Source organism: Amblyomma maculatum, chromosome 10 (assembly GCF_055883805.1).
Source record: "Amblyomma maculatum isolate TAMU_Amacu chromosome 10, ASM5588380v1, whole genome shotgun sequence".
In the NCBI taxonomy this organism is placed as follows: domain Eukaryota; kingdom Metazoa; phylum Arthropoda; class Arachnida; order Ixodida; family Ixodidae; genus Amblyomma; species Amblyomma maculatum.
In genome coordinates, this window is record NC_139353.1 from 176,018,426 (window position 1) to 176,030,929 (window position 12,504).

Here is a 12,504-nt window from a genome sequence, read left to right on the forward strand (position 1 = left end):
TTTCGCTCGACTAGAACGTTAGTAACGCTGCTAGAAGTTAGCAATTGCAAACAAAACGTTAGTAACTCCAGCCGTTACTAAGTTTTTGCTCGCAGTTACTAACCTTTTATTAGCCTTTTTTTTTTTAAGAGTGTATGCGCAGTTTTCAGTTCAAAATATGTGTATTGAAGACTATGCCGCCCAGCGACAAAGAGTTTCGTGTTCGAAATAAGCACATTGGAAGATATTCTTGTCAGCGAGACACATGTAAGTGTATCTAGAAGCAAGCAGCACCGCGCTAAACAATAGTGAACTGCGCTCTTACTAGGAAAAAACCGTCGCATCACACAGAGCGGACGTGCTCACGAGCCTTGTGATTGCAAGAAAAGGAAAAAACATCCAGCCGCTGCCAAAGTCGATCAGTGCAGCACTGCGAGCCAGTACCATATCTTAATTCTTTTTTTTTCTTTTTTTGTGCACGCCGCGTCACCTGGCGGACGCGGGTAGGCACCGAACTTTCAGAGGGCTCGTGTGTACCGCTATATTTACTTCCATGTTACTCTATGGGGTATTGCGAAGGCGGTTGGAAGGAACGCTCTTCCCCACAAAATCTGCCGTGGCTAGATCTCCTTTTGCAACGAGACAGCACACGCCAGCCGATCAAAATTTGCTTCGACCAGGCAGGACGGCCACCAGCTTTGTGTTTCGGTAAAGCTTGTATAATGTCCCGTTGTAGTACGATGAAGTGGCAGGGGGAAGCGCTGTTATGTAATCTGTGCTATAATCTACATGCATTTTAAATTGTTTTACTGCATTTCTCGGTTGGGCGAAGCAGCGATGCTTTAAACGGCCACTCTGAGATGATTCGCAAAATTGCGCAGTCGCTCAACCTTGGCGTACAAAAAGTGTTCAATTACTATAATTGACTGCGCTATGCTAAAGTTAGAGTCCGGGTGTATCGTTTCTTAGCTCTGTACAAGCTGATAGCTGGCTAAGCCATGTTATCATTCCGAGAGTTATCGTTCCTTCAGGGTACAGTACCGTTGTCTTATCGCCTCCATAACTATTTTATCCCAACCAGTTCAGTTTTTTTTTCACTCGAAGATATCGTTCTCATTTCAGTGCAAGATGCCCCGTTTACACATGAATATTGTCACGGCCAACACCCTTGACACGCTCGTGTTCTTATATGCCCACTTTTCCTATCTCGCCTTGCATATATCTATCTGCACTTGGACTTTTATAAGCGTGGTTTCCGTGGAAAGGGCGGTTGACATGAGTAGGCGACAGGGTTTCTTATTAAAGTGCCACTTCAGTTTCCTTCTTTGAGCAGAGTAAGACGCACTGCAAACGTGCCGGCTGCTACCGAGTGGAATCTTGCATTTTCTGTTTCACCAGGGCCGTGGTGGTGCTCCAACGTCACATAGTCCAAGTCTACAAGTTGCAATGCAGCCGAATTTCCTCTTCATTCTTGCTGCTGTCATCTGCCTGGTGAGTCGATAATTATTATTTAGCGCTGCCACTCAAGTGTTCCTTACAGAAGCGCAATATTTAAAAAAATTCTTCGTTAATGCTAGACGCGTTTTTGTGTCTTTTTCTGCCGGGAGTTTGACAGTGTCGTGGTAAAAGCGGTAACGCTTGCAATGCACAACGTCAGCGCCATCATTGCAACGTGAATAGCTTTAAGCCTGAACCAGAACATTTTGTCGGGCTATCGGCATCTTGCACGGAGTCGCCAACAACAAACTACTGCAAGAACGAGCAGAACTACGTACTTTGCAGCGTTATCTCATTCATCGAAACATCGTGTTGTTATTACCCCAGTTTCTGTGTAGGAAATCATATCAGAAGGATTTGATAACAGCAATTTTATGTGTGCCATTGATGACGAAGACGCATAGCATGATATTTCTAAGCTGTAATGCAACGCTTTCGGGGCTATGAGAGCACGTATCTAACGAATGCATGGTTCCAGAATCTTTACAAATGATTTTCTTCAACAAACAGTGCTATGGGAACACGAGACGCTTCTTCTGAGGATCATCTCTGAATACATATGACTCAGGCTCATTCAAGCTCCGAGAACGTTGTACACCCTCCCATTTTTTTTTTAACCTGAACGGACGAGCGTCGGCCGTCGAGTCGGTAAGCGCCGTATGACGGAGCACAGCGGCGAAATGAGCGGAAATACACGCGTGCGCGCTATGAGCACTCCGGTGCAGCTGTCATCTGCCAGGCTGTTCTGGGAGTGGGACCTCTCCCCTGCTTCTTTTGAGTACCGGTATCGTCATCATCCTTTTTCTTTTCTGAACGCTTCCACCACGTTATAAATAAGCGATCAGGTGGTAGCGCTACCGCTGCATGGAATGCGATATACGCCCGCTGATTATATACACTACATGCGTATCAGCATTTTGTATCTTTTTGCTATTTGTCACGTAGAACGTTCCTGCGACACCATCTGATGGTATTACTTCCCTCATCGATTCACACCTTGCTCTCATACAGGAAAGCAGGCGGTACCACGTGGCCTTTTTCTGATCTTTTCTCAGCGGCATGCAGAAAACAGAAGATAATGCTATAACACACAAAAAAGCAGGTTGGTTCCGATCCAGTTGCCGTAACAGCGTGGCAGAGGACAGCTGCACTGGAGTGCTCATTGCACGATCGCGCGTATTCTCGCTGGTTTCACAGCTGTGTTCCCTTGTACGGCGCTTATCGACTTCGCGGTCGACGCTCGTGCGTTCAGGTTAAAAAAGTGGGAGGGTGTAAGGTACATGTACAATATGGTCCACTGTTAAAGAGAACACCCCGTCGCGTGGCCACTGCGTTCCGCGGAGCGTCACGTTCGTAGCAGTCGAGAATAGGAAACACCAGGAACATGCTCAGTGAGTGCGAAAGGTGGAGTCCTCCTTCCGTTGTCTGCTACGACGCTCTCCTGGCGCTTGCCTTGCCGAGGGGGAATATCTGAAATGTGAAAGAAACTATATATATATATTAGCACGTATTAGCAATAAAAAGAATATATTTCTTTCGTTTTAGTCTTCGAAAGGTTTCTTCTGCGACACAGCAGCGGTGGATAAGAGTCGTCTTTATCTCTCTCTCATCATATATCTCCTCCTAACCCAGGACGAAAACATCGTGTTTCTGCACCGGGCCGAGAATAATGCGACTAACTTCAACATTCTGAAGGCGTGCCTTCCCGGCTTTGTGCTTTTTTGAGTACACACTCGGTTAGTCCTTCGTATATTTCCTATTCGCAATTTCAATCAAGGTATGTGTGGGTGAGTTAAAGTACATGATTATGCATATCTAGTGATACGCGGCCATTAACTACAATTTCTTGGCGTGGATCGTCACGAATAATACATTTTAAGTGATTGCTTATACAACTCATTCGCCCGAAGAGCCGTCGGCGTCGTTTAAGTAAAGCGCTCTACCCCCTGTGTCGAAATTAACCGAGGGCTGCGTAAAAAAACATATCATTCAAATTTGTTGTTGTAGTGTTGCTTATTGATTGGTGTGCGATATGCGATGCCGGTCTCATAAAATCATTGTGTATATGAATAATGAATGAGTCAAATAAAGACCCAAACTTGGAAAAAGGGCATTGGCAGTAGTTAAAATAATCATATTGAAAAGCCTTGGCTCGGGGATGCTAATTATGAAAATTAAGTGTGTTTAATTGATTTATTCAATTGAAATAATTAAAAAATGTAAAGCGGCCGCTTCAGAGTAGGTGTTAAATGCTCAGAATTGAAAAGCCAATGCTTCCTGAATATAAATGCGAAAATATAGTGTATTTATTCAATTAACTAATAGCAGTAATTGTACAAAAGAGTATTTTAAAAAAGGCGGTTCGAAGGCATCAAAATCTTCAAAGGTTCAGAAATAAAAGGCAATGTCTAATGCCGCTAACTTTCATCAATATCCCAGGACAACTATATAAATCTGAGTTAAGATACTGGACCGCTGCACTGAAGAACACCGAAGCTGCTGGTGCAATCCCCCTGCTCTTGTTAGTTTAGGCTTATTTTTTTTTTATATTTCCGAGCGGATGTGCCCAGGCGCTTGTAGAAGTTGTCTTGTTGACAACAAACGAGGTACGACTGTGAGCCCGCAGCCGAGAGACGGGTTCTGCCGAGGTGGGTTGTCGGAGCGTGGAGCGGAGCCTGGGCGGACCCATTATAATTTTAAGCGCTTGTGAATGGTGGGACGCGTTCCCCGAACGTTCGCGTCGTGTCCCACACCGTGGCTCGTTATTGGGAGATAATTTTAAGTTGCCGTTCCGAGCAGTCGCCAAAGTCGCTGTCGATCATTTAAGTACATTTTGTTGCAAGAGCAACTGACGGATCGCCCGCTGGGAGTATGCGCGAACATAGCTTATCGGAGAGAAAGGGTGGCCGACAGAGATTGGTGCTGGCGTTGGTTCAAAAAGTACTGTGCCCGGTCCCGTGGGCGACGCGCGGACGCCGTGCGCTGCCTTGCGCTTAGCTGTTCCCTTCCGGGGCCTCTGCAAGCGGCGGCATGAAGAGTTCGTCGAAAAGTGTCGGGGAAGTTGGAGGACGACGTTGGCGTTTATGGTCGCTTCCGCACTACATGTGGCATACAAGCGCTCGCGAAAACTGTTCCTTTGTTCCCCACCTTTCTTACGGCCGGCATTGCACATTCCCCCCCCCCCCCCTTTGTATCGTGTGTCAGGGCGGAACTGTGCGTTTTCTATTAGTCTTTTTTTTTCATCGCTTCTTGGTGTGAGGGTGTGTCCTGTATTTAAGAGGAGAAAGAGCGTGCAACTTGGTTGACGGTATGCTAGATGTGGGCGAGGCAAACCGTCTCATTGGGGCCGGCGTGGACGAAGCTGATTTTAATTTTGTCGGTCAGATTGGTTCCGCGAAGTATCTTCTTTTATCGCTTAAACCTGTGACTGCGTATGTTTGAAATTTACTTAAACGCGTAATTTGGCGCAATAGGAGGTGGTCTGAAATTCGGCTGCCTTACTGGCGGACGGGGTTGAGCTCCGGTAAGGCCCCTGGTGCCCCAAGAGTTGTCCTGTCCATGTCCGGCAACGTGCATGTCTTATCAACAAAATAACGAAATTGCACTTGCTGATCCATCCTTCAGATCCTCAAGAAAATTTAATTCCCGGTTTAACGAGCCCGTACAGGAGCATGCGCACATGGCTTAGAAGTGACGGTTCTGACAAAGTTTACAACGGTTCGGGAGGGTTGGAATTATCCAATCAGCCTTCAATCACTTGTTTATCCAAATACCCTCTAATCTCAAACCAGGAAGGGTTTGATTTTAAAACTTATACTCCAATCTCAATGCAAAAGCCAGAGTTTGCGGCTCCAGACATTTGATTGATTGATTGATTAAAACTTTAATTTCCACCGATTTAGGAGGCCCCCTACTCCCCGCTCCTGGCACGCAGGCCTGAGGAACGGGGGCTGGAACCTCCGCGACTAAGGACTGGCGAATATACATTGGTTATTCGCGGCCTCAGCCGACAGGCGGACGGCTTTCTGCTGGTCAGCGGGGACGTCGCTTCGCAGCAGGGTTACCCAGGCTTCTCTACTTTTAATGTTGTCCCTAGCGCCCGGAGACTTAGGGCATTCCCAAATTATATGGTCGAGGGTCCCCCTCGCTTCGCAGGCTTTACATTTATCGTTTTTTCTCTCCTCTATCTGGGTGTGAAAAAACCAGACAGGGTTCGGGAAATTTCCGGCTTGTAATCGCCGCCAGGCTATGGCCTCTTTATTATTTAAGCTAGGATCCAGTGGCGGCATCAGACGTCTTCCTAATCTATAATTTTCGATTATTTCTTTATAGGTTTGCAAACGTTCGTCCATCGCCTGGCAGTCGGGCGGCTCCGCGTTTGCCCGGAAGTAGAGATCTCGGGCTAAATCATGGGCCGCCTCGTTGCCGGGGACGGACGTGTGTGCTGGGACCCAAATTAGGGTGATTTTGCGATCAATTTTAGTTGCAGCTTTTAGAATTCGGGCGGCTTCTTGTGAGACCCTGCCTTTTCCGATATTCCAGAGAGCAGTTTTACTGTCGCTAAAGATCAATCTAGCCTTCGTTCCGACGCAAGCGAGCGCTATTGCGACCTCTTCAGCCGTGTCTATGTTTCTACTTCGGATGGTGGCGGAGACGACTGGTGCGCCGCTACCATCGACTACCGCGGCGACTGCCGCCCCTGATAGGCCGCTTGCAGCGTCTACGTAGGCAACTTCTTTTACTCTGAATTCTTTTGCACTTTTAACCAGTGCTTCTGCTCTCTTCTCCCGTCTCTCCTTGTGGTATTCTGGGTGCATGTTGCGGGGGAGAGGACGGACAATGATGTTCTCGCGACATTGTGGTGGTAGGAAAACCTTGTCGGCTGTGCCCCTATCTATTTTTCGACCCACCCATTCTAAGATGGTTCGACCCGTGCTCGACCTACTTAATCTTTCATGTTGGGCGATTCTTACCGCTTCAGCAAGTTCCGTCCAGCTATTATGCACTCCCATTTCTATCAGGCGTTCCGTAGAAGAGGAGATGGGTAGACCCAGCGCCCTCTTGACGCAACGCCTGATGAGTGCGTCTATTTTTTCTTTTTCATTGGTCCTGATGTTGAGGAACGGTGTGGCATAGCATATTCGACTTATTATGTACGCCTGCATCAGTCTCAAGAGGCTTCTCTCGTTGAGGCCTCTGCCTTTGAATGCAATCCTCCTAAATATTCCTGTTACCTGCGTCGCGTAGGTAGTGAGTTTTTTTATCGTTCCGTCATTATACCCGTCCTCTTGAATAAAAAGTCCGAGGATTCTGATTTGCTGGACTCTTGGTACGGTTTTGCCGTCGACCTTTATTTCTACGTTAAAGTCGCCCTTGCACCTCATTGATTTTGGATTATATATGAAAAGTTCGGATTTTTGCGGAGAGCACGAAAGACCCCTTTCGGCCGCGTAGGACACAATGGTGTCCGCCGCCGCCTGTAGGCGTTCCTCTATGCTGCCATCGCTGCCGTTGTTCATCCAGAGATTAACGTCGTCCGCGTAAATGCTGAACTTCAGGTCTTTTATGACTTTAAGAGCGGCAGGAAGGCCTCTCATCACCACGTTAAAAAGGAAGGGGGAGAGCACTGAGCCTTGCGGAGTTCCTTTACTTCCCAGGTGGACAGTGGGGGATTCAAGGTCCTGAAACTTTAGTTTCAACGTCCTGTTTGTCAGGAAATCCATTACGTAGTTATATGTCCTCTCGCCGACTCCTAATTCCTGTAGTCCCGCGAGAATTGCCTGGTGTTTTACGTTGTCAAATGCTTTTGTTAGATCTAGTGCTAGAATTACCTTCGCGTCTCTGGATTTCGAGTCAATTATGTCATGTTGTAATCGGAGCATTACATCCTGTGTGCACAGGCCCGGTCGGAACCCGACCATCTCATGCGGCCACAGGTCGTTTTTCTCCATGAAATTAGTTAGCCTTGTTTGGATTACGCGTTCCATAAGCTTTCCAATGCATGAGGTTAGAGAAATAGGTCTGAGGTTTTCCAATTTCGGGGGCTTGCCAGGTTTTGGAATTAGCACAACGTTTGCAGTTTTCCACTGCTGGGGAAGACGACCGCTACTCCATACTTCTTGCATGTAGTTGGTGAATGCCGTTATGGAAGCGTCGTCTAGGTTTCGTAGCATTTTATTTGTTATTCCATCGGGGCCGGGAGCTGATCGCGTCTTTAAGCTAAGGATTTCGGCTCTAACTTCCGCTTCTGAGATGGGCGCGTCGAGGGCCTCGTTCGGTGGGACCGCGTATTGCCTAAGAGGGAGGGATGTTGTATCGCCGACATATGTGTCTACGAGTTTAGTTATTAGTTCCGCGTCAGTCCCCTCGAACGCGTGTCTTGCCTTTGCTATTGTTGTGTTTGACTGTGTTTTCGAACTGTCGGGATTAAGAAGATATCGTAGCAGGCTCCACGTCTTTGAAAGGCTCATGTTGCCCTCCATTTCATCGCACCTGTTACACCAGTTTTGCTCGCAGAGTTTAATTGCATAATCCTCAATTTCCTTATTGTGCCTGGCTATTTTTCGCCTTAGGTTTCGGTTCCATCTCTGACACCGGAGGCGTCTTTCCATACCTTTTTTTGCTTCCCACATGTGTAGGAGTTTCCTGTCGACTGTTTTCGGTGCATCGTCCCCCTCTAGGGTAATGGTAGCGGATTTAACGTGGTGCATGAGGGTTTCTGCCCAATCGTCGATATTTTCGATATTTTGGTCCATGTTGGCAGATTCCCTAATTTGTCTGAATTTCTCCCATTCGATTGCGCTGATGATCTTTTCTCGTCTTACTTTGACTCCCCGTTTAAGCGTCATTTCGAGGACGTAATGATCGCTTCCAAAGTTGAGCTCTGTGTTGTTCCACCTAAGCTCCTCTATGTTTTTGGTAAATGTTAAGTCTGGGGTTGTGTCTTTGCTCACACTGTTTCCCACCCTCGTCGGGCAGCCAGAGTCTGTCTGCAGGGTGAGGTTTAATTCGTGAAAATCTTCCCATAACTGCCTGCCCTTCGGATCTTGCCTATTATATCCCCACTCTTGGTGGCAGGCGTTGAAGTCTCCTACAATTAGCAGGGGGTTAGCTCCGGCTGCCTTCATTGCTTTGCGAAATAATGTCTTGAACCTTACTTTGCGCTGCTGAGGAGAGCTATATATGTTTAGGACGAAAATACTGGGTTCCTTCTTCCTGCCCGTGATGATTTCAACGAAAACCGCCTCAATGTCGCGAGAACTAATTCCATGTTCGATCACAGCTACGTTCCTTTTGACGAATGTAGTGACCCGGGATTTTTCTCCCCGGCCACTAGCAAACGCTTGATATCCTGATAATTTAATTACTCCTTTGCCAGTTTCCTGTAGGGCTACGGCTAGAGGTTTTTCAACTATTTGCTCGAGATGTTGTTGCACTAACGCTCGCTTGCGCGGGAATCCTCGGCAGTTCCACTGCCATACCGTCGAATTAATCTTTGGTTGCGTTTTGCCCATGTTGGAATTGGTCAAGTATCTCTTCTCTCACTGTTTGCCTTTCTGCCATAGCAGCAAGAGCCGCGTTTGTTTGTTTAGATTGTTCCTGAATTCGGTTTAGGGCGCCTATGATATTGGTCATGCCTGTCTCAAGCCGCTCGAGTCTCGCCCCGTATTTGGCGTCTAGTCTACGCTCTATTGCCGCCAGCGGATCCGTTTCCCCGCCTCTTCGTTTCTGCGGGGGAGGTGGCCTGCACTGTTCAGTGATCATAGCGTCCTCCTCCGTGTCTGACGCCGCGGGTGGTGTTAGCACCTTTGGCGTCGCCGGTGGAGGTGTCGGTTTGGCTACTTGTTTTGCGGGGAGAGCCTGTGGAGGCGGGGGAGCCCCGGAATTTGGCTTTGATTTAGATTGGTATTGGTCCTGAGTGAGTTTCTTAATTATCTCCCTCAGTTCCGCAACTTCCTTTCTTAACTTTTCTATTTCTTTATCTTTTTCTTTGTTTTCCTCATCTTTAGCCTGGGGAACCCCACTGCTGAAACTCACGGTTTTACTGTCCCCGCTCGGGCTTCGCTTTTGGGTGGCCGACGGGTTCCTTGGGTCCCTGGAGTTAGCCGTGACTCTGGATTTGGACCCCGACCTGGACTTGGATCCGGACCGCTCCCTGCTGCTGCGAGAGCTTGAACGGTGACGTCGGTTGGCGTCCTCCAACTGCGGGAAGTCCCCGCTCTGCACCCGGAAGCCTCCGTCCCTTTCTTGAGAATATCCGCTTTGGTCACGGTGGTCTCTTCTGAATTTCGAGCGTCCTCTGCGGCCGCTCTCAGTTGTGGTGTTGGGATATTGGTGCTGCTCGTTGTGCTGCTGCTGCTGCTGTTGCTGCTGCTGTTCGGCAATTTTCTGCTCCCATTGACGTTTTTTGGTCTGGTAGGGAGTCCTGTAGAGTTCTCTGCACTTCTTGTCGCCAAGCGGATGGTCTTTACCGCACAGCTGACATTTTATTTCGCAGGTGTGTCCCTGATCTGGGCGCTCTTCTCCGCATCCTCTGCACTTAGCGTTATTCGGATCTGGGCAGACATCTTCGCGGTGCCCTAGGCGCCCGCATGCGTTGCAAACCTCGTATTTCTTTCTGTATAAGACACATCTTTGCCATGTAAGTGAGAGTTTCACCCACCTCGGCACCTCTGGTTTTTCAAACAGTATGAGCACGGTGGTTGAGCTCCTGCCCAGGCGCCTGGCTCCTAGCACGGGGGGGTTGCCTTTGATATTGCCGTTGCACTATTTCTTCCTCGGTGATGCGAAGGGGAATGTCGTGTACCACCCCCTTACCGCAGTCTTCGGGCATAGCAACGTACGTCGTGATTTCAATTTTCTGGCCCTCGAATTCGAGGACGCGTAGTGCGACGTATTTTCTTTTCCGCTCTTCGCTGTCTGTTGCGATGAGGATAGACTGCTGTTTTGTGTTGACCGAGAAGGTGTCTTCCGCGGCCTCTCTGATGTTTATATTTGCGGTGCGAGCGATCAACTCCACAAGTTCAATGTTGCCATACTTAAGTAGGCGGTTGACTCCTCCCCGTGGGCGGAGAATTATTTTGTCAGCTCCGTCAGGTATCTTGATCGATTGCCTTTCAACCGACTTTGCTGCCAATCTCTTCCCGGCGAGCTTGGACGCGGCTCGCTCTCTCCCTTGATCATCGGTGACGCTGCGTCCCTCGTTCTCAAGTGGCACAGCCTTTCCTCTTTTCTTGGCAATAAACCACTGGCCAGGTTCTTTCAGCTCCGCAGGGTCTATGCTCGTTCCCTCCACGGTTTCCATCATTTTCGCCGAAATTGACGAGAACATTTCATGTTCTCGTGACGTCACAAAACGTATCAACCAATATGTGCCTGGCTCTAGGAATTTCCGCGTATCAGCTATGTCTGTGATGTTTTGTTGCAAACTCGACAATATCACGTTTGCTGCAGAAGGGGGCCTCTAAAGCTGTCACACTGAGATATGATATGATGTAAACATGAGATATGATAAACAGAGGTATAAACACAAGGAGTGACAGAGATAAAACCCACCTTTAACCAAGTCGTACGAGCATGCCAGCATAGCTAAGGATATAAACATGATATATAAGATAGGATATAAAGATATAGAACATATGTGATAAAATTTTGAGATGATTTGCAGAGATAAAAACAACGAGGGAAAGAAAGATAAAGTCCCGCTTTAACTAAGTCGCACGAATGTTTCTGCGTGGCCTACGAGAAACGCGTATCACTTGGAATACAAGGTTCTCGATGGCAGCAATTCTCATCTCCTATGTGCCATTTTGTCCGCCAGACTCGCTGTTTGCATGTTGGAAGTAGAGGATCACGTGGTGGCCTACTTCAGAGCTACGTAGAGCCCTCCTAGTCCTCTTTGCGCACTTTCTTCAATATTGCTTCCATTCTATCTCATGACCGAGTGGTGTGTTCGGGGAATGTATTCATTTCTTCGATTTGCGCGGAAGAATCAGAAGTTATAGTGAAAATGGGCTTTGACCTGGTTCCCACTTTACCTCTAGGTGGAGGCGTTCTACGATTACCGTCGGCCCGTGTACGTGTTCGGGCATATGGCTAACAGCATCCAGGAGTTGGACGATTTCTTGGCTCAGGGAGCGAATGCTATAGAAGCGGATGTAACCTTCGCTCCTGACGGGACCGCCCTCAAGTTCTATCATGGCCCGGGCTGCGACTACGGTAGACACTGCGAAAATCAGACGGCCATCGACAAGTACCTCGCCTACGTGAAGGACACAGTCAGTGCAGGTATGGAAAACCCTCTTTACTATACCTTCTTCAGTTTCTATACCTCATCAGAGATACTGGAATTCACCCCATCAAAAATACAGGGACACACATCCAACTAATTCCAAAGACATAAGCTACTTTCCAAGCAAGGAGCATCTTCATTTTATCTGCATACCAGGGAAGAGATAATTAATCTGTTAGGAAATCTTAATCCCGTAAAAAAGTTCTAATACTAATCATTTTGTAGCCGTTGCTTATATTATCCACCACATATAGACTATCATTACTGGTTCGTTGTTTAAGAAACGTGAGCAATATCTAGCGCGGTCTAGCGCTTGTTTACGTGAGACCAAGTGCCGCTGCACGATTAGGCACGATTAGTTATGACTAGGCGGAGGTCGTGAACTCAACATCACAATTTAGCAAACGAAAGATCGGTTTCACCACATCGCGTTCATCACATCGCCTTCTTCACCACGGAGTGAAGGGACTTATTTGTTATGAGCTACAGTCGGGCCTCGACAGGGCGCGGCAAACAATCCCGGGGGTAGCTTTGGACTCCCCTTTTTATTCGAGGGTATCTATGTCGTGTATGCGGTGTCCATGCCAAGCCCCGTAATCAAGGCGACGGAGGTGTCTGTGTTCTCCCCCATGGGCAACGGCCGAGATTCGAGCAGCGTGATTCTTTACGAATGATGCTGCATTGCACCCTCGGGTGTGAAGATAGGGCGGGGTAACTGCGGCAGCTCGGCTGCTGAT

At 48.0% G+C, this 12,504-nt stretch overlaps 1 protein-coding gene across 1 annotated transcript in view; it reads left to right on the forward strand.

Annotated features, from left to right (window-relative positions):
• The first annotated feature begins 1,225 nt into the window (after positions 1–1,225).
• The window catches only part of LOC146177984 (dermonecrotic toxin SPH-like), a 36,077-nt gene continuing 24,798 nt past the window's right edge, over positions 1,226–12,504 (forward strand). The window contains exons 1-2 of the mRNA XM_084580688.1: positions 1,226–1,470; positions 11,520–11,763. Of these exons, the coding sequence (XP_084436814.1) occupies positions 1,426–1,470; positions 11,520–11,763 (289 nt within the window). The 5' untranslated portion in view covers positions 1,226–1,425. The remainder of the gene's footprint in view (positions 1,471–11,519; positions 11,764–12,504) is intronic.